The sequence below is a fragment of the Rosa chinensis genome, chromosome 5 (genome assembly GCF_002994745.2).
Source record: "Rosa chinensis cultivar Old Blush chromosome 5, RchiOBHm-V2, whole genome shotgun sequence".
Taxonomy (NCBI): domain Eukaryota; kingdom Viridiplantae; phylum Streptophyta; class Magnoliopsida; order Rosales; family Rosaceae; genus Rosa; species Rosa chinensis.
The window spans coordinates 2,974,790-2,995,295 of NC_037092.1; the positions used below are offsets into that span (position 1 = coordinate 2,974,790).

General features: G+C 36.6%; 2 protein-coding genes across 2 annotated transcripts; both read left to right on the plus strand.

The window, feature by feature from the left end:
• Positions 1 to 117: 117 nt before the first annotated feature.
• LOC112202055 (protein HEAT-STRESS-ASSOCIATED 32) lies at positions 118 to 724 on the plus strand. The gene is made up of 3 exons (XM_024342958.1): positions 118 to 199; positions 306 to 409; positions 494 to 724. The coding sequence occupies exons 1-3, from the start codon at positions 118 to 120 to the stop codon at positions 722 to 724; spliced, it is 417 nt and encodes a 138-aa protein (XP_024198726.1).
• A 16,123-nt stretch (positions 725 to 16,847) lies between these two features.
• Positions 16,848 to 19,875, plus strand: LOC112202294 ((E,E)-alpha-farnesene synthase). Its single transcript, XM_024343240.1, has 7 exons — positions 16,848 to 17,101; positions 17,192 to 17,477; positions 17,730 to 18,120; positions 18,238 to 18,456; positions 18,599 to 18,740; positions 18,982 to 19,224; positions 19,314 to 19,875. The coding sequence occupies exons 1-7, from the start codon at positions 16,931 to 16,933 to the stop codon at positions 19,602 to 19,604; spliced, it is 1,743 nt and encodes a 580-aa protein (XP_024199008.1). The 5' UTR covers positions 16,848 to 16,930; the 3' UTR covers positions 19,605 to 19,875.
• Positions 19,876 to 20,506: the final 631 nt, after the last annotated feature.

The following is a 20,506-nucleotide window of genomic DNA, read 5'->3' on the forward strand; positions in this document are numbered from 1 at the left end:
AAGATTCAAAATTCACGTTTCAGAGATTTTGTAAGGAGAAAAAAACTTTTGCACCCTTTGATCCCAATTCTTTATCATTATCTCTGAAATTGCGGTTCGAACGATGTCAGAGTACCGATGGAAGACGTTCCACGAGAACGAAGTTATGGGATTTTAGGGTTTAGGGTTTTGGTACAAGTTACAATTGGATTTGTGATTGGTATTTGTTTATAGGATATTTTCGAGTCGATGGGCAACATTGTTTATGGGCTGAAGTTTGCTGGAGGTTCGCATAGCTTGATGCCAAAGCCGTTTGCATGTGAAAGAAGTGATTGATGTGGCTCACCAACATGACGTGTATGTAAGCACTGAGGATTGGGCTAAGAATTTGCTTCTAAAAGACCCTTCGGCTTTTAAGGAGCATGTGGAGGTGAGTTTTGGATTCGGTGTCGAAAATGTGTGTGGTTATTGTTAGGGGAATTGGTTCAGTGTCTAAAGCAATGTATTTGTTTAGGAGTGTAAGAGCTTGGGATTTGACACAATTGAGCTGAATGTGGGATCTCTCGGAGTGCCTGAGGAAACGCTTCTAAGACTTGTGCGCTTGATTAAGAGCGGTGGCTTGAAAGTGAAGCCTCTGTTTGAAGTCAAGGTTAACGAGTCTGAAATTCCTACTGGTGATAGAACGTTTAGAGCCTATGTCGTCCCGAGACCAAGATCATCTGGTATGCTATGCACTCTTTCCTGAAACAGTTTCGGAACTTTTTTGATAATTGTTTTGGTGCTCTTTCTTTCCTATTTGGCTAGTGATGATGGTCCGGAATTGCTAATCTTTCATTCATGTTATTAGTATTATGCCATATATCTTCCTATCCGGGTCACATACATTATATTAATCACTTTCTGAGGTGTCTAATAAAAAGAGTTCACATTCATTTATCATCTTGACTTCTTTAGCACCAGGACGTACGTTTGCGTAACAATAGTGCGTAGGTTCCAGAGAAATTAGATTATGTTCAACACGTGTAATTCAGTGATTCTTTAGGAAGGATATGAATTTAGACTACCCCATTATGCCTTTGCCACTGAGGCATTGACCAAAACTGATCGATTACCAGCATAATTACCAGACATCAGAAGAGAACTGAATTTTTTTTTTTTTTTTGGGCACAGTTAATAGTCTGAGCAAAGGGGGTTCAATGTGGAACAACAAATGTAGAATCTCTAAAGAAAGATAGGAACCCAAATAGAATACCAGAAAAGGGTTTTTGTGTTCTTTTAAAGGCCACCGTAACATATCAAGGAGTTATGAATATTGGTATGAATACAGGTCCCAAGATTGATGATGATTCTGTACGTAGTACAGTTTTTGTTGACAATATTACCTGTTTTGTGTGAAATTACTGCTGTCTTTTCTAATTACCTATATAATTAGACTCCAATGTTTAATTGTATCTCTATCACGTGTCAAATTTGGGTAAAACTGAGGAGCCATAAATCAAGGCTAGCCATAATTGCTTTATAGCAATTTGTGGCTTGTTCTTGTTACTCCTACTTCTCTTCACTTTGTTCCTCTTTAAATTATGTATTTTGATGTTAGTTTGGTAATGGGTAGTGAGTAGTTTTGTTGTTGGGGGCTAGGGTTGTGTGCCCTAGTCTAAATCTTGTGTAAAAGATGCTTATTTTAATGTAATGATGCAATTTTCATATGATGGATACTTATATATATTTTTGTTGGGTTAAAATGCATGACTATGAGTCTAGTCAACTCTAAGGTGTGATTTTGAGCATGTCTAGGATGGAGTTAGAGGCTTGACCTCCTCTAATTCCTAAGCTAGAAACCTTCAATTTCGTATTCGAGAGGTTATAAGCATGGTGATTTACACCCGTTGCGTGAATGCGTGGGCGAGTCGCTTAGTAGTCTAATTCCTCGATCTTTAGGCCTCTTGATGTGAATTAGAGACCCTTGAACCGGCTCTAATTCATGCCAAGTGAGTTCCTACGACCCTTGAACCGGAGTAGGAATACCATGAAAGGGAATTTCGGTCCTTGAGCCTTGAACCGCCTTGGATACAGCTACCGCCAAAGTAGGAAATTTGCATCTACATTAGATTAGCTTCCGACACATGAGATTTGGGTGAAGGAACCTCCCTAGCACGCGACATTCTCATTATATTGTTCACACTTTTCTAGTTTAATTTCCTTGCATTTTTATTAATTACTTTGCATTTTATTAATTTTTGTTAAATTCAAATCAACTCTCAAATATTAAATCCATCGACTTATTTTTGTATACCCATCTTGAGGCTACAAGTTAGTGGCTTTGAATAGGCTTGATGTGAGCTAAGTCGAGCATTGCCGAGGCTTGGTGTCTTGATTGTTTATAGTTTTTATTTTACTTTTTATTTTTCTTGTGTGCTTTTAGTATCCTACCGCCAATTATCTTGGTTAGGTCCAACACCTAATCCTCGATGTACGATAAACTAAGATCCAAATACTTCCATTACTTGACATGATTCGTATGCTTACAAGAGTATATGCATCAAGTCAACAGAGAAAGAAAAATTGAGAAAACTGCCACGCCTCTTTCTTTTGTCCTTAGGTAATATCAATGCAAGGTTCCTCTTTCCACAAATAGGTAGATAACCATGAAAGTTGAAAGGGAAGAAAAGGGGGTTCAATGTGGAACAACAAATGTAGAATCTCTAAAGAAAGATAGGAACCCAAATAGTATACCAGAAAAGGATTTTTGTAACTATCAGTGTTCCTTTAAAGGCCACCGTAACATATCGAGGAGTTATGAATATTGGTATGAATACAGGTCCCAAGATTGATGATGATTCTTTACGTAGTACAGTTTTTGTTCACAATGTTACCTGTTTTTTGTGAAATTTCTGCTGTCTTTTCTAATTACCTATATCATTAGACTCCAATGTTTAATTGTATCTCTGCCACGTGTCAAATGAGTAATTAAGCAATGGGTGCCCATCCTTCCTTGCGCATGCTGCACGTTTTGTTTTGTGCTTAATGAACCAATTAAGCTTAATTGCATTAATCAATTATACATCACCTCACCAAAATTATATATTTTGGTGAGGCGATGTGAATCTTTCTTTACCCACCACCACCTTATTTTCTCTCCTTGGCCACTCAAATGCTGCCACCTCAACCATTTTCTTATCCTCTTTCCATTTTCTCTTAGCCACACCGAGGATAGGAAGGGAGAATCAATTAGAAAACCTATCATCATTCTCTCATCCCTAGAGACTGAAGAGTAGCCGCGCACCCTCCCTATTAACCCTTTCTCTTCTCTAACAGTTCTGCATCAGGCCCCATTTTATTCTCTTCACAAATTTCTTCTCCTCACCAAGAACCTCCTCATCAAGATTCACATCACCTCACCAAAATTCCTTCTTCTCATCTTTTCTTCTCCTCACTAAGATCCACCTCACCAAACTTTCATATTTTCATCAATTTCACAAGATTCAAAGGGGAAGACCAAGCGTTAAGAGCTTCATCACTATCAAATTTGGGTAAAAGTGGGGAGCCCTAAATCAAGGCTAGCCATAATTGCTTTATAGCAATTTGTGGCTTGTTCTTGTTACTCCTACTTCTCTTCACTTTGTTCCTCTTTAAATTATGTATTTTGATGTTAGTTTGGTGATGGGTAGTGAGTAGTTTTGTTGTTGGGGGCTAGGGTTGTGTTCCCTAGTCTAAATCTTGTGTAGAAGATGCTTATTTTAATGTAATGATGCAATTTTCATATGATGGATGCTTATATATATTTTTGTTGGGTTAAAATGCATGTCTAGGAGTCTAGTCAACTCTAAGGTGTGTATTTTGAGCATGTCTAGGATGGAGTTAGAGGCTTGACCTCCTCTAATTCCTAAGGTAGAAACCTTCAATTTCGTATTCAAGGGGTTATAAGCATGGTGATTTACACCCGTTGCGTGAATGCGTGGGCAAGTCACTTAGTGGTCTAATTTCTCGATTTTTAGGCCTCTTGATGTGAATTAGATACCCTTGAACCGGCTCTAATTCATGCCAAGTGAGTTCCTACGACCCTTGAACAAGAGTAGGAATACCATGAAAGGGAATTTCGGTCCTTGAGCCTTGAACCGCCTTGGATACGGCTACCGCCAAAGTAGGAAATTTGCATCTACTTTAGATTAGCTTCCGAAACATGAGATTTGGGTGAAGGAACCTCCATAGCACCCGACATTCTCATTATATTGTTCACACTTTTCTAGTTTAATTTCCTTGCATTTTTATTAATTGCTTTGCATTTTATTACTTTTTGTTAAGTTCAAATCAACTCTCAAATATTAAATCCATCGACTCATTTTTGTATACCCATCTTGAGGCTACAAGTTAGTGGCTTTGAATAGGGTTGATGTGAGCTAAGCCGAGCATTGCCGATGCTTGGTACCTTGATTGTTTATAGTTTTTATTTTACTTTTTATTTTTCTTGTGTGCTTTTAGTATCCTACCGCCAATTATCTTGGTTAGGTCCAACACCTAATCCTCGAGGTACGATAAACTAAGATCCAAATACTTCCATTACTTGACATGATTCGTACGCTTACGAGAGTATATGCATCAAGTCAACAGATAAAGTAAAATTGAGAAAACTGCCACGCCTCTTTCTTTTGTCCTTAGGTAATATCAATGCAAGGTTCCTCTTTCCACAAATAAATAGATAACCATGAAAGTTGAAAGGGAAGAAAAGAGGGTTCAATGTGGAACAACAAATGTAGAATCTCTAAAGAAAGATAGGAAACCAAATAGTATACAAGAAAAGGGTTTTGTAACTATCAGTGTTCCTTTAAAGGCCACCGTAACATATCAAGGAGTTATGAATATTGGTATGAATATATGCCTCATCATTTAGCCCTTCGACCCTAAGCCCGCCCTATACCCGCCCGGCCTGTAGGGCCGAAGCCCAACCCGGCCCTTACATAAGGACGGGCCGGCCCTACCTTTTCTCAAATAGGGTAGGGTAAGGGTCATGCAAGTGAAGCCCGGCCCTACCCTACGGCCCGGCCTAATTAAGCCCTTAAGGGCCAAGCCCGGCCCGGCCCTACCCTAAAATTTATATATTATTTTTATTATTTTCTATTACATAGGCTTTGTTTTCTTTAACTATTATTTTCCTTGTTACACAACAATTAATATTGATAGATTTAGAGAGATAGTTAATTGAATATAACACCTTAACTAAATTAATAAATGTTATAAGTTAATTTCTGTGTGTGTGTGTATTAAATATGATCAACAAAAAACACTACTAGAGAAAACCCTATTAAGGATGAAATCAATTTGTCTCTAAAAGTTGAGAATTCATCTCCAAAAAACGTTTGAGACGAAATCATTTTGTGGCTAAAGTCGTCTCCTAATGCTCGTCCCTAATTATAAAAGACAACGGCTGATGAATTCCGTCTCCTAATGCATTTGGAGAAGAAAATAAAATTGTCCCCTATTCAACAAAATTCCATCCCCAATCTCATTCAAGTTGGCGGGAAAATTAACTATAGATGACGTCAATCAGATGAATAAGGGACGAAACTCATTTTGTCTCTTATTATTTTCAAATTTTAATTATTTTTAAATTATAATTATTTTCAAATTTAATGGCACCAATCAAACGAACATGGAATGATTAAAACCAAGCAAATAGTAAATTTGACACAAATTCAGATACAAATGAGTGAAGACAAACCCCAATTCCATTATTATCAGACGGCAAAAGTTCAAACATTAATAGGATTGCGACATAGTTTAAGATAACACCGTTTAAATCACAATACACCAGCAACTGAATACAATGGTTATTAGAAATGCATATCTAACTCGAGTACAGTATTGCATTTGCATATGCAAAACTTGAAGTGTCATAGTCATTTCTTCTTGGCAATGAAGAGGCTACACTCTGCTCTCCAGAGTTAATCCTAACCAGCTTTGCCTTCCATCCACCAACTATGTCATTGCAGTTCTCCTGAATGTATTTTGATTGCAAAGAATCATAAATTCATGAATGCATAGAACTGTAATAATATAACAAATGCACAGAGAAAATGAGGAAGAAACTCACCTTAGAAAAGTCTTCAATAAATGGATCCTTGTCTTTATCAGCAAGCCCAAATCATGTATATATACAAAAACAAAGAACTGTTGTTGCATCACGCAGACCTGATCAGTATGATCCTTGGCAATTACGTCATCAAAACCAGCATCTGAGATTAATATAACCGTAAAGTATAATTTTCTGTCAAGAAAATTTGAATACTAGATACTGTAAAAGGTGGGCTAAGAAAAAATAATCAGGTGGTTACCTGACCATATGCTTTTACATCATGGAGGTCATATCTAGTTTGCTTTATGTACTCAGCAAACTTTGCAGAAGAAGTGGAACTAGCAGATCGAAGAAGTGGAACCGAGAGAGAGAGAGAGAGAGAGAGAGAGCTTTGCACCAACAGTTAGTCCATAACTGGCACACAGAGCTTGAGAGATAATCTAGAAAAGATGAAGAAAAAAAAAATAGAAGAGTAAATAACACTGATTCTTCATGCCTAATTACATAACTGAAAGTGGAGGCATTTCAAAATGCGAAGTTTTACCTCCGTAAAAGCAAGTACAAGGATGACTGCAGCAAAGATAGCAAACCATGCTGGGACAATCGAATCCAAGCAAATGGGAAGTGTCTTGCACAACAAAATGCCTAGAATCAAATCACATGTCTTTAGGATACATGTCTACAATGCATAGTGAGTATACTTGGCATACCTCTCCCCATTTATTGATATTCAGTATTGCAGCTTGGTATCTAGACGTTGCTGAGACATCAAGAATGACTATCAATACAAAAAATTGAGTAACTATATCTTTATTTTTTTAAAATAAAAAATAAAAAATATAGGATGCACATAATGAAATTAAAATACATTTTCTTTTAACCGTTTGTATCTCTTCTGATGTTATCTACCAATCAAGGATCAAGAATTGGTGGATACTTCACATTTTTGGAACGATATAAATGACAATTCACATATGCAAGAAGAGCCTGCAACATAAGCGGAACATAACTGTAACAATGATATGGTAAATGAAAGAACAGCATCAAAAAAAAAATGAAAGAAGAAACTTTGATTTGAAAAGGTAGGAGAGACATTGAAGAAAAAATAAAACACAATGGCAAAAACTGTAACCTTATAAAACTCCAAAAAGCTTAGCATGATATTGAAGTCAATATCATTAGTCAAAACTTGCTGTAAAGGGTGAGAAGTCAACCATGTGATCAATTGCCCCTTTACCTCGGCCTGAACATACAAAAACAAAACCATATGGATTTATTACACAAGATGCAAGGTTAAAGAATAAAGAAACAGTACTACACCTAATAATATATGCCTTTAACATATACAAAGAATTTGCGCAATTTTTGAGTCTGAGATATATAACAAGACAAAGTGGCGAACCATTGTGAGATGGTCATCCAAATCTCTTAGTGCATCGATGAACTTCGGGTACCTGCCCTTTACAAAGTAGTACAAATCTTGAGAAACTCATTCCCAGCAACAACAGACACGTAACTATAATTTATAACAAGACAAAGTTAACAAACCTCTGCAACCAAACCGACTCATGGCAAATCAAAATTTTCTCCATCAATGCTGTGCACAGCCCAACCACGAGTTCAAATCAAGAGGGGGTGAAGGAAGAAAACAGGCTCCAATGAGAGAGAGGATGAGACCACCCACGAGATCCAGAAGATTTCGATCAAAAACCCTAAACCCCAATTGAGGAACTCTGAGCGCGTATAGCCTGTATTATCCTTATTACCTTGAATAAAAGATCAAAATATATCTTTATTCTTTTATTTGTAAATTTACTTGTTTATCCTTTTTAATTAACGTGGTTTTCCTAGTATCTATATAAGGGGTATTTACGTCAAAAATTATGTTTTGGCTAAACAATATTAAGATAAAAGAATCGTACGTAATAAGCTATTAAGATTAGGAATAATCAAAATAAGAGAATCTGAATACAATAAACTCTCTCTCCATATAGAAGATGATCTAGAATCCGGATTTTCAAAAAAGTTCTCTTAGGTTCTTAGTAGTTAGCAATGCAATCTCTACGCTTACTACAAGTCTATGACATCAACAAACAAACAATTAGCACTACCAAAACTAAAAAAAATTGAAATTCTGCAATAGAGAAAACCCTAATTCGAGATTTAAGTACTAAAGGAGGAGAAGAGAGACTCAGAGATCTGAGATAGAGGAGACAGATTGCATGATAGAGACGTTGCTGCTAGGAGTTACTGTTGTTCGAAAGTTCGTATGGGGAAGTCACAAAGCAATGATCGTCAAATAGTTCGAAGAATTGAGATAAATGGAGTGATTTATATGTGAGATAGAAACTACATCGTTTCAATCCCATTCAGTTGCTAAACACTATTTATTTTTGTCAAACCCCATCCAAATGAAAAGCTAAAAAAAAATACTACCACCGAAATTAGGGACGAACTTTTTCACCCTATTTCTTTTCATCCAAAATTTGTATTTCAGTGCAACTAACTGCTTAAATTTTACAAATTATTTGCAAAATCTAAAATGCATAGGAGACCAAATTAAATTTCGTCCCCAATTAAATTTTGGGACAGATATTTTTTGTCTCTAATTGAAACTTATTTGTCTCTAAATAGCGTTGGATGGAGAGTTTTGAAACACAAAACTTTTAGGGACAAAATAATTTTTTTCGTCTCTAATCACGTGTTTGGGGGACGAAAAATTAGTCCGTCCCGAAAAGATTTGTCTCCAAATGGGTTTTCTCTAGTAGTGAAACAATGAGTCTTGTATTACCTATATAATCATTTAGCCACATTTTGTGGAAAAAATACAATGTATTTTTTTTTTTTTTTGTTATACAAAATAAGACCCTTTTCGGCCCTATTTGGAAGGCCGGCTACCCGGCCCTTTCGGCCCAAACGAATCGGGATTTTCGGGAGGGTAAGGGTTAGCATATTTAAGCCCCGGCCTGACCCTACCCGGCCCTAAATTTTGTTGATTTTGACTAGGCCCGGCCGGGCCCGACCCTAAGCCCTAAAATTTAGGGTAGGGCCGACCCTAGCCCGGCCCATGATGACCCCTATATGAATACATGTCCCAAGATTGATGATGATTCTGCACGTAGTACAGTTTTTATTGACAATATTACCTATTTTGTGTGAAATTTCTGCTGTCTTTTCTTATAACTGATGATTGTTCCTTCTTGCATTCACTTCCTCAACACTGTTTTTTCACTGTGATGATAAGTTGATAATACTTTGTTGAGAGTGCTCTGATCCAAGATGGAGAGTTAGTACAAATGTACAATCACTTGTACAGTTAGTTATGACTTATGAACATTGCCTTAATTTCTTTCTCAGAGATGCTTAGAAGCTGGGGCTGACATGATAATGATTGAGGCTGATGATGATTCAATGCGGCCAGACATAATTGCAAAGGTCATTGGGCGCCTTGGTGTCGAGATGACCACGTTTGAAGCATCTAAGAATATCCAAGAATCCAGCAATTATGGTAAGAAAATAGCATTGATAAATTGAATTTAGAATGTACGTATGTCTAAATTAAGAGGTAAGAAAATATTCTATGTCAGTAGAACTCATTCATTATCATCTATAATTTATATATAAGGAAAAAAGAAAAAAAAAACTAAATATATATGTATATTTCACATTGTATTTTCATATTGCAGAACCCAACAAACTTTGAATTTATATACATGTGTTATGCAAATCTATTGATCAAATATATGTGCAAATCTATTGATTAAATTACATGAAATATTTTCTATTCTTAATTGAAGAAAAATATTGTTGTTTAAATCTAGAAAAATAAAAAAACTAAAATAATTTAGAGTCATTAGATTTTGAAAGCATAATATGGTTGTTTTTTTTTATGTATTATATGACATGATTTGACACATAAGTTATGTGTGTAGGTGACATGACATGACATCTAAAATTGAGACCTCATTGAGACCAATAATCATTTTCCATATTGAAGAATTGGAAACATATATAAGGGAAATGTAAAGAGTGGCACTTCACATGATGCACAAATGATACTCAAAACAAATGGTATATCGGGTTTACCAAATTATCCTAAAGACTTTGCATTTAGGAATAAATGGTCATTATTTTGTGGTTATCTCGTAACATTTTAAGGCTTCAAATCAAAAATACTTTTTATTATAATTGAGAGAGGATAACACTTTGTCACTTTGAATCGTTGACAAGATCAACGTACGCTACTTAAAAGTGTTGTACTCGAATTCAAAATATGTAATCTCTGTAACTATAAGATGTGTAAAATAATTTTTTTGGGACAAGTTTTGCTTTTTACTATTAATTTTAGTGCACTTGTAAGTAACCATTACAAAATCCATGCTAAATGAAGTGCTAACAATAAAGGAAGCCAATGAGCTGTGGTATGTTTTATTTGCAATAACTAGCATCGTGGAGGTTGCAAGTTTAAATCTCATTGACATCATGAGATGAGGTGGGAAAAATTATCGTTTTTATTAAATAAATAAAATTATCTGTTTGTGTTTTTTTTTTTTTGAAATAGAAATTGATGTCATTGAAATCAATAGCTGGCTAGAGTGAAGCTGCACTCACAACAAGATAGCCGGCAAACAACCGAAAACCCTATTCTAAGCAAACCGAACTCCATACAATTCTAGGATGAGCTCGCTTTAATAAGTGAACTTATAAGTAAAGAAACTCCATGTATTCTAAGGCAAAATCATCTTCTAACTCTCCATTAGCCAGACACGTAATTGTGGTAGTTATTTTTTATAAAGGCGTCTCCGAGCGTAATTAATTAGGACCGTAGCAAATTCAAATTCAAATCTTAGAATCATTAACAAATAACCGCCCATTAATTAGGACCCTAGCAAATTCAAATCCTAAAACCATTAACCAATGACCACTCACTAATTGTAGTCGCAATTGGCACCTACTACACTGAACGTGAGCACCCTTTGACTCCTTTTTTTCGAGAATAAGAAACTTTATTAATACGGAAAGAAATTACATACGGTGGGACTCACCTCTTGAATTCCTAACACATTAGAAGTCCAAGCACTTCCCATATTCCTAGCATTTTCTTCAGCTAAAGGTCTATCACTATCGATGGACACGTGAGTCAAGAAGGCTCAACCTCTAGCCATTCGACACGCCCTTGGTCCGAGGATACAAACTCTGCAAATAGCGTGTGCAGCTTGATTTCCAATCCTCCGAAACATGAAAATTCTCAGAGACATTAAGATCTGACGTTAAATTAGTTTGAATCTCTTCCACAATTATTCCTTCAGCAGCGAAACACTGGTTTCTTATTTGATTTAACAACTTGCTGGGGCAGCCTTTGTTCGGCAATTACACATGAAACTTGCTGGGGCAGCCTTTGTTCACCATCTAACACCATTATACCTTGATCATTTCTCACCACAAAACCGGTACCAAATGGCTTTGCTTGGCTGGAAGCAGCTCCATCACAATTTAGTTTTATAAAGCCTACTTCTGGAACCTTCCACCTACTAGCCACATCCCCATTAATAGCAACCGCACTACCTCTATCCACTACCCCATTTCTTATATTTGCAACATTAATTCCATTCAGGAAAAAGTCTTACACCATTATCACGTATACGGTATACCGACTTGAGTACGTAAACCAAACCAAAAAAACCCGACGAGAGGTTCTGAAAAACGTCATGTACGTACATGAATCTGCTTGTAAACTTAACCATGAGGATGCGTACACACAGACACTGATTCATAAACCCTAATATATAAACATGTCACATGTTTTATCTTTATTTTTTTTTTTGATGACGTCACATGTTTTATCTTTATATATGATGAAGTCGTAAGTGGTCAAATGATATCTCATATAACCACAAGTTTTATTTTATTTTTTTATATTTTTTTTGGGTGAGATCTAGTCTAGTATACCTAGGCCTAGTTTGGTATTGTTTTTGGAACCTGCTTTTGGTCTAAAAGTGCTTATGGAGGAAAGTGAGGTTGTTTGGTAAACTTCAAAATTGTTGCTTTTGGGCGGAAGCTCTTCTCTGGGCAGCAGGAAATCAGAAGCTACTTTTAGTAGTTTTTGAAAATGGCTTTTGCTGAATACGGCTGAAAACATGGAAGCATTAATGAAGTTAAGCCAACTGCCTATTTTATCCTCGTCATCCTTTTCTAATCGATCAAAATACAACAGAGCCAACAATAAGCATACATCCACAACCCATTCCATTTCTGCACCGAGAAAAACAGTCTCAATACACATGGAGTATGAGAATGAAATTTACCTTTACTGTGTTAATAACGATCACTGAACATGACGTTTTCTAACTTCAAAGCCAACACCCTGCTACCCTCCAATTCCGCTCGGGTTTGCACTCCACTACATAGATTCTGCAATTGAGTGCTACCAAAGCTTAGGTTCTTGCTCTAGGATGATCATCAACGTCGAAATCAAATTAAACCACGAAGCCCAGAAAACTGCCGCGCACAGTGAGCTTCGTCGGCACTGAAAACAACCAAAAATCCCATTCTATCATAACTCATGCGAAATCGAAAATTATGTGTACTATCGTGTAGAGCGTGAAGAGAAGATCAATTTCTATACCTCAAGCATCGACAATGGTGACCGGAGTAGCAGGAAAAGCTTCAAGCTTCCAAACTTCAAATCTCTCTCCAAGATCCTTGCATGGACGATCCATCACCATATACGTGTCAGCGTTCAGAAGAGGAGTAGAACGCTGGTGGTGCGCCGCTAGGATATGGCCGGAAGGAGGAGGTCCGGCTGGATCTCGTTTTCGGGTCGTCGGGTCGCGTCGCGAGTCAGAGGCTCTGATCCTTTCCCGAGCCTTCTAGATTGATCTGATATGGTCCATCCCCTTTTAAACAACATCTAACGGCCAAGATCAGTTGGTGGAGAAAGTGAACGGCTTAGATCGCTCCACCTGATTTTCTATTTTCCTTTAATAATTTCTTTAATCCCCAAAACTTCCAAAATTCGTAACAACTAGCTCGAGTATCGGAAAAATTCTCACGGACTCATTGTGTCGTGTACATGAATTTCTCCCAGTAAAAAAACTCTGAAAAATATTTCCGAACACCATTAATAATTTTCAAGATTGTAAATAAATAATTATCAAATGATCTCAATTAAGCTCGATAAATTTTCTGGGACTCACATGTCTTGTTCTATAGAAAGATTGGGTCTAGTGCATGTTGTGGGAGTTGTGGTTTCAGGGAAGAGACTGCTATTCATTGTTTGTGGGACTGCAAAGTATCTGCTGATGTGTGGAAAAAATACTTCTTGGTGGATGTCTACAAAGTCAGGAAAGAACGAAATTTCATGGAGCTTTTTAATCATGTTGCAACTGTTGCTAAAGATTGGGAGCTAGAATGGTTTATAGTGATTGCTTGGTTTTTATGGCAAAATAGAAATTGCAAAGTTCATGGGAAGAATTAATGTCTGACAAGCCCTTGAGTTAATTAACAAGGTTGATGCTTGGTTTCATTTTAATAGTATAGTACAAAAAGGAGATGATGAGATGAATAATGTGCCTAGTGTATTAACATGTATGACCATTTTGGTAATTATACCCAACCAAAGCACTTTTGTCTTGCAACTTACAAAACTTAAGTAGGTACTTTAACTGTTAATGGAAAACAAACTTAAGTACTGTTACGGTGGTTTGATATTAGGGGTGCTCGATACTAGGGGTATACAAGCCTGTTTCATGAAAAGAGCCCTAATGGTAATTCTTTTGTTTACGTGTTTAAGGAACTAGCTAGCTAGCCAATTATTTGTGTCACATAAATATTATTGGTCTCTTGTCACATAAATATTCAAACAGATGTGGATGAGATTTTCTCTTCTATGTGGAGTATATTAGACCATTTATATATGTATATCAGGGCCCTTCTAGTGATGGATCCCTTTTTTTAAATCTTTTTTAGGGATAGGGCATTTGACCAACTTTTCGATTATATTTTCACATCTCATCCGTTCAGTTTTTAGGTCCTAATGTGTAGATCATTTCTGCAAATTTTCAGCCAAATTGATTATAGTTAAGGCATTCAAAATGTCGATTTAAGATTATAAGTATGAACGGTTCAAGTTTGACAGATTTGGTTCGTCTATTGATTTAATCTAGTTTGATACCTTAACGATCACCGATTTGGCTGAAAATTTGTAGAAGTGATCTACACATTAGGACCTAAAAACTGAACAGTTGAGATGATGAAATGTGATTGAAAAGTTGGTCTAATGCCCTATCCCTAGAAAAGACAAAAAAAAAAAGAGATCCCTCATTAGAAAGGCCCGACGTTCGCACTTTGTTAAAGTGCGGACAGCGACTCAGCAGCCGAGTTCCAGGCAGGGACTGCGCTCAGGGCTTGGGGGACCGAGGCCGGAGGCATCCCAGACGATTCTGGGCAGCGATCGAGGTCGGAGGAGATCGAGGTTGCAGGTTCTGGGTAGTGACTTGACCTGCAACTGCAACTTTCTGGGCAGCACTGCAACCTCGTCGCCGGCGACTCCACCCAACTACAGACCTGTCCGTCCGACCCCTAGCCTCCTTCCGGCAAGCCCCGCCGCTCCGTCGCGCCCCGAGCTGAGCTACAGCGTCGATGCCCGCACGTTAGCGAAAGTGCGGACGTCCTCTTTGGAAAGCCTCCGTGTGTGTGTGTCTCTATATATATATATATATATATATATATATATATATATATATATATATATATATATATAGGGATTAACCCTAGAAAAAAAATAAATTAGGAATTTCGCGTTTGCTTTCTTTGTGCTTCCATGGCAATTCATGGTTGCAAGAAGAAGAAGAAAAAAGAAAAAAAACAAACTTGCATTGAATCCAGACCGAGGCCGTGATGGTTCACAGCTTCAGATAATGGATTACATGCATAATTTTATGTTTTTTTAGTGTACAATACATGATGAGGGAAAGCTGATGACTACCTGCATAATTGGATAAGAATCTTACAAAATCTCTCGGTGGCTCTTTCTTTGCGAGCACATAAGGACCTTGTCAACTACTATTTTAATGTCTTCTTGCTTTCTAGAAAGAATTGAACAATTGAATGGTAAGTCAATAACAGCTAGCATGATTTTTTCTTTCTTTCTTTCTTTTCTTCAACCATGAATGAGTTGTCATGGAAGAACAGAGAAGCAAATGAGTGCAGCAACCCCCATCCAAATCCCTAATATTTTTTTTTTTTGGTTAACGGAAAATTAACGGTGGTTTAGACTAAAAATAAAAAATTGGTGGAAAAGTGATGTGTCACCTGTTAGAACCTTTAGATTAGACGGAAAGTCCAGATTTTAGGAAATTGAAGTAAATTCACACCCTCTTCACTTTAGAGGAGCCGGATTCATATATATATATATATATATATATACAGATCCTATCCAGAGCGGAGCTCCGCTTTGAAAATTAACGTGTGAAGTTCGAGTTTTGAGTCACTTTTCAGTCGCATATCCACATCTCGACTGTTCAGTTTTTATGTACTAGTGTATAGATCGTCTCTGCAAATTTTCAGCCAAAATGCTGATCGTTAAGGCATTGATAACTGCCTTAAAGCTAGTACGGTTCAGGTTGACAGATTCAGTCCGTCCATTGGTTTAAGCGAGTTAGATACCTTAACGATCATCAATTTAGTTGAAAATTTGCAGAGATGATCTATACACTAGTACCTAAAAACTGAACGGTCGAGATGTGGATATGCGATCGAAAAGTGACCCAAAACTCGAACTTCACACGTTAATTTTAAAACGGAGCTCCGCTCTGGATCGGATCTGTATATATATATATATATATATATATATATATATATATATATATGAAATAAACTCAATTTTTTAATTTCACCTCTCTATTCCATGATATTAGTAAGAATTGAACTTATAACAACATTAGTTATTTTAAATAATCAATAGGCTACAACTAATAGGCTAAGACTCATTCAGAAGTATCTTGTTGGTTTTGATACGGAGGTCCTTAAAACTATGGATAGGGACGTGTCCATACACTACCAAGGTACAATCTCGTCTCATATGAAAAATATGCAGCTAAGAGTATTGTCTTCAATGCGAAAAGAACCTTTTTGGCATTAGGTGTTGAAGGAAAACTAGTTGAGTACATTCCTGATTATCTTGTGTTCATTATACATTGCTATTAACTTTTGCTTTCTTATGTTTTCCTTGTATGTGGATGAGATTTTCTCTTTTATGGAAGTAGCTAGACGTATTGGAAGGATTTCTTAAGAATAGACTAAGGTCAGGGTTGGTGTAGCTGTGATTATAAAATAAAATAAAAAGCAACTTATATTATGCTATTATAATAATAGCTGTGAAAAAATAGCTTTGATAGTCTTCGATACAAAAAGAAAGTTTTTGATATGACGTCTTTATTTATGCGTTAAAAAGTTGTTGGTATGACGTATTTATTTACGTGTTAAGGAAAACTGATTGAATATATCCATTTCATTGATACATTATTGATACAGTAATATCAATCTCTTTGATTTTTCTTGTATGCGACATACATATCCAAATGTGTGGGTGAGATTTTCTCTTTCATGTTTCTCATTACTCAATAATAGACCCTACCTAAGTAAATGGTGACATTGAATGTAGACCTCGGATTTCACGTGAAATGCGAGCTTATGGATGTTGACCAAAAACCAGAACATGTCTGATAACATTAGGTGCACGTAAATTTGCCTATAAATACTCATAAAAAGGTTCATTTGCCACCCCAACAATTCTAGAGCTAGCTCTTGTCGATCACATAGTTCTTCGGTACATTTTAAACCATCTTAGTTTCCATTTTCAAAATTTCCTCAACTATATCTATGGATTGTGGTATGCACTTGCATAACCATCAAGCTGATGAGCAACATATATTGCAATGGCAGACGAAATCCGAACCCCCTTCCTCAGTACATGATCAAAGACGATCTGCCAATTACAAGCCGAATATTTGGAAGTATGATTTCGTTGAATCACTTAACAGCAAATTTGATGTGAGTTATGACTAACTTCTTGCTGATTATTCGATTGCTATTAACTACATTAACTTATTAATTAATTAGAATATATGTAAATGCATGCAGGGAGAATGTTACCGAATTCAGATTCAGAAGCTAATAGAAGATGTTAAGGATTTGTTTGGTGAATGTAAGGAATTGGGTTTACTAGATAAGTTGGAGCTGATTGACAGCATCCAAAAACTAGGCCTAAACAGCTACTTTGAGAAGGAAATCAAGGAAACCCTAGACACCATAGCATCTGTCGAACTGAAAAACAACAGCAATCCCTTCATTAGTTCAGAGGGTGATCTCTACGCTACGGCACTACTCTTTAAGATTCTGAGGCAGCATGATTATAAAGTTTCACAAGGTATAGACGCAGATGTACTAATTAGTTGAACATTGCTAGGTGTATAACTTGTTTGGTACCACATGCATCCCATTTTATGTGGCAGTTGATGTAGCAATATCACGTAATTTAATGAAATCCTCTGATAGATTGGGTATTGCATGTGCTACATCTACAACCACATAAGATGGGATACAGGTGGTACCAAAAAATGTGCACTAATTTATCTTCTAATTAATCTAACATACTAATCCAGTTTACTAAATTTTTCAGATGTATTTGGTGTTTTCATAGACGAAATTGGTACATTAAAGAAGAGCACATTTGGGGATGTGAAAGGAATGCTCGAACTTTTGGAGGCCTCAAACTTAGCTTTAGAAGGTGAAAACATCCTAGATGAGGCTAAAGCTTTCTTAATGGTCTCTCTCAGAGATACCAATACCATGTGTGATGATATAAACCGTTGCATTTCCAAGCATGTGGCCTATGCCTTGAAGCTTTCATCACAAAGGAGAGTCCAGTGGTTTAATGTGAAATGGCACATCAAAGCCTACGGGGAAGACAATACGAAGCAAGCCAACATGACCACTTTACTTGAACTGGCTAAACTTAACTTCAACATGGTTCAAGCCACACTCCAAAAAGAGCTAAGGGAAGCATCCAAGTAAATAAACCAAAAGACCCTTAGCTTTTGAGGAATGAAAGAACCTTTTTGTCTTTACCAAAGATAGGTGTCCTCACGTTACTTATTTGGTTGATTGTGGTTTGTGGTTTCGATCAGGTGGTGGAACAATCTGGGTCTCACAAAGAACTTGGACTTTGCAAGAGATAGAATGGTCGAATGTTTCATGTGTGCTGTGGGATTAGCTTTCGAGCCTCAGTACAAGTCTTTTAGAAAATCGCTGACTAAAGTTATCAATTTGATACTTATCATAGATGACGTTTATGATGTTTATGGCTCGTTGGAAGAGCTAAATCACTTCACCAAAGCTATTGAAAGGTAGTTTCAAAATTATGAATTAATGCATGAATATTATTAGGGTTATATATATGAAAGTGCTTCTATACTCTAGTAAGTGCTTTTGCTTGCTTAGAATTCCACCCAAGGTTGTTTCAATGATATATTGTCTTAAATTGAGCAGGTGGGATGTTAGGGAAACTGAGCAGCTTCCGGAGTGTATGAAGATCTGTTTCCAAGTACTTTACAACATGACTTGTGAAATTGCTTACGAAATCGAGGAGGAGAAGGGTCGGAACCAAGTATTACCTCATCTGCGCAAAGTGGTACGAGCCTTGTCCCTTTCATAGATCCCATCATCCCAATTATTAGGCCCTATCTGAGAGTTGCTGCCATCTTTAGCCTTCAAAACTAAAACTCGAGACAGGGCTTTAAATTTATGCACATAGAACTTAGTGAGGTGTCCTATCTCGATATTTCATATAAACCCCCAAAATTGTTATAGGTTAACTATGACCAGAATGATACGTTTGAATTGAACTATTTTTTCTATTTCGAACTTTCTAGTGGACAGATTTTTGTAAAGCATTATTGGTGGAGGCAGAGTGGTACAATAAGGCCGACACACCGTCCTTTGAAGAGTACCTTAGCAATGGTTGGATTTCATCATCTGCTTCGCTGATTTTCACTCATGCATTCTTCTCCACAGCACATGGGGAGAGAATGGATGAATTTCTGCACAAGAATGAAGATCTCGTGTGCAATATCTCTCTGATACTTCGACTCTTAAATGATCTGGGAACTTCTGCGGTAATTTTATTCTTGTTGCTTGCTCCATATTAGAGCCTATTTTGTCGATCTTCTGAGTACTATATGCTAATTGAGTGATTAAATAACAGGCTGAGCAAGAGAGAGGCGATGCTGCTTCATCAATCCTATGCTACATGAGAGAAGTGAATGCTTCAGAAGAAATAGCTCGAAAGCACATCAAAGGCATGATAGACAATGCATGGATGAAAATAAATGAAAAATGCTTCACTCAAGTTCCAGAAATTTCTTCATTCATCAACATTACCACAAATATAGCTCGAGTTGGTCACAGCCTTTATCAAGATGGAGATGGATTTGGTGATCAAGAGCAAGGGACTCGGGGACAGATCCAATCTTTACTAGTTGAACCGCTTTCTTAATGGAGTTAAACTAGCTAGTAGTAATGATCCTAATAGTTTCTTACTGTCGTACTCGTATTAGCTAGAAAGTTGTAGGTAATGTCAGTGTCTGTCGAAAGTATAGAGGTCATAAACAATTATCTAAACTAAAGCACTAGCGAACAAACAGTACCATCCATATTGGTTTACTGTTCTACCCCTCTTTATTGTTGTATTACACACCATTCAAACGGTGTGTTGGCAATTTCTAGTGTAATAAATATATCGATTGATATTACTATTTATGATTTGATTTTGTTGAGTAAAGTAATTTTTAGAATTCTTATTGATTGATTGGGAGTCTAAAAGTCTTTAACTCATAAATAATAAGATATAATAATGTAAATGACAAGAGACTGTCATTGTGGAGGATGGACATGAGGCAGATTAAGATACTCAGCTTTTCAACAAGGATTCTAAATTAATGGAGGCTATGTTGAGTAATTCTGTTGCAGGAGTTAGAGTCTAATGTGCCTTGTCCAAACGAAGTTGCTTAACCTAACTGTAATAATCTTATAGATATCCTATCAGTATCTTAGTTATAATGTAATAAGACTCTTTACTTATACTCCAAGCATATTGTCTATGTAATCCTCTATATATAGAGACACCTATTAATCATGAAAGAAGCAGATGATACCTCCTATTGATAGGATTCGATGGTGTGATAATGCACAAGATTTTCTCAATTTTGAGTTGTCACTTCTTCTTTCAATCCTGACTTATTAAATTGTTTTTTTTCCTAGAAAAAGATGATGTCTTAATGTCAAATAGTATTCTATCTAGTAGTCCAAACATTTTCTTTTAAATTCTTGTCAAAGATTTCGTGTTCGACCCCTCTCTTCTTTTGATAAAGAAAAATGATGTGGTGATAAAAAAGTGCA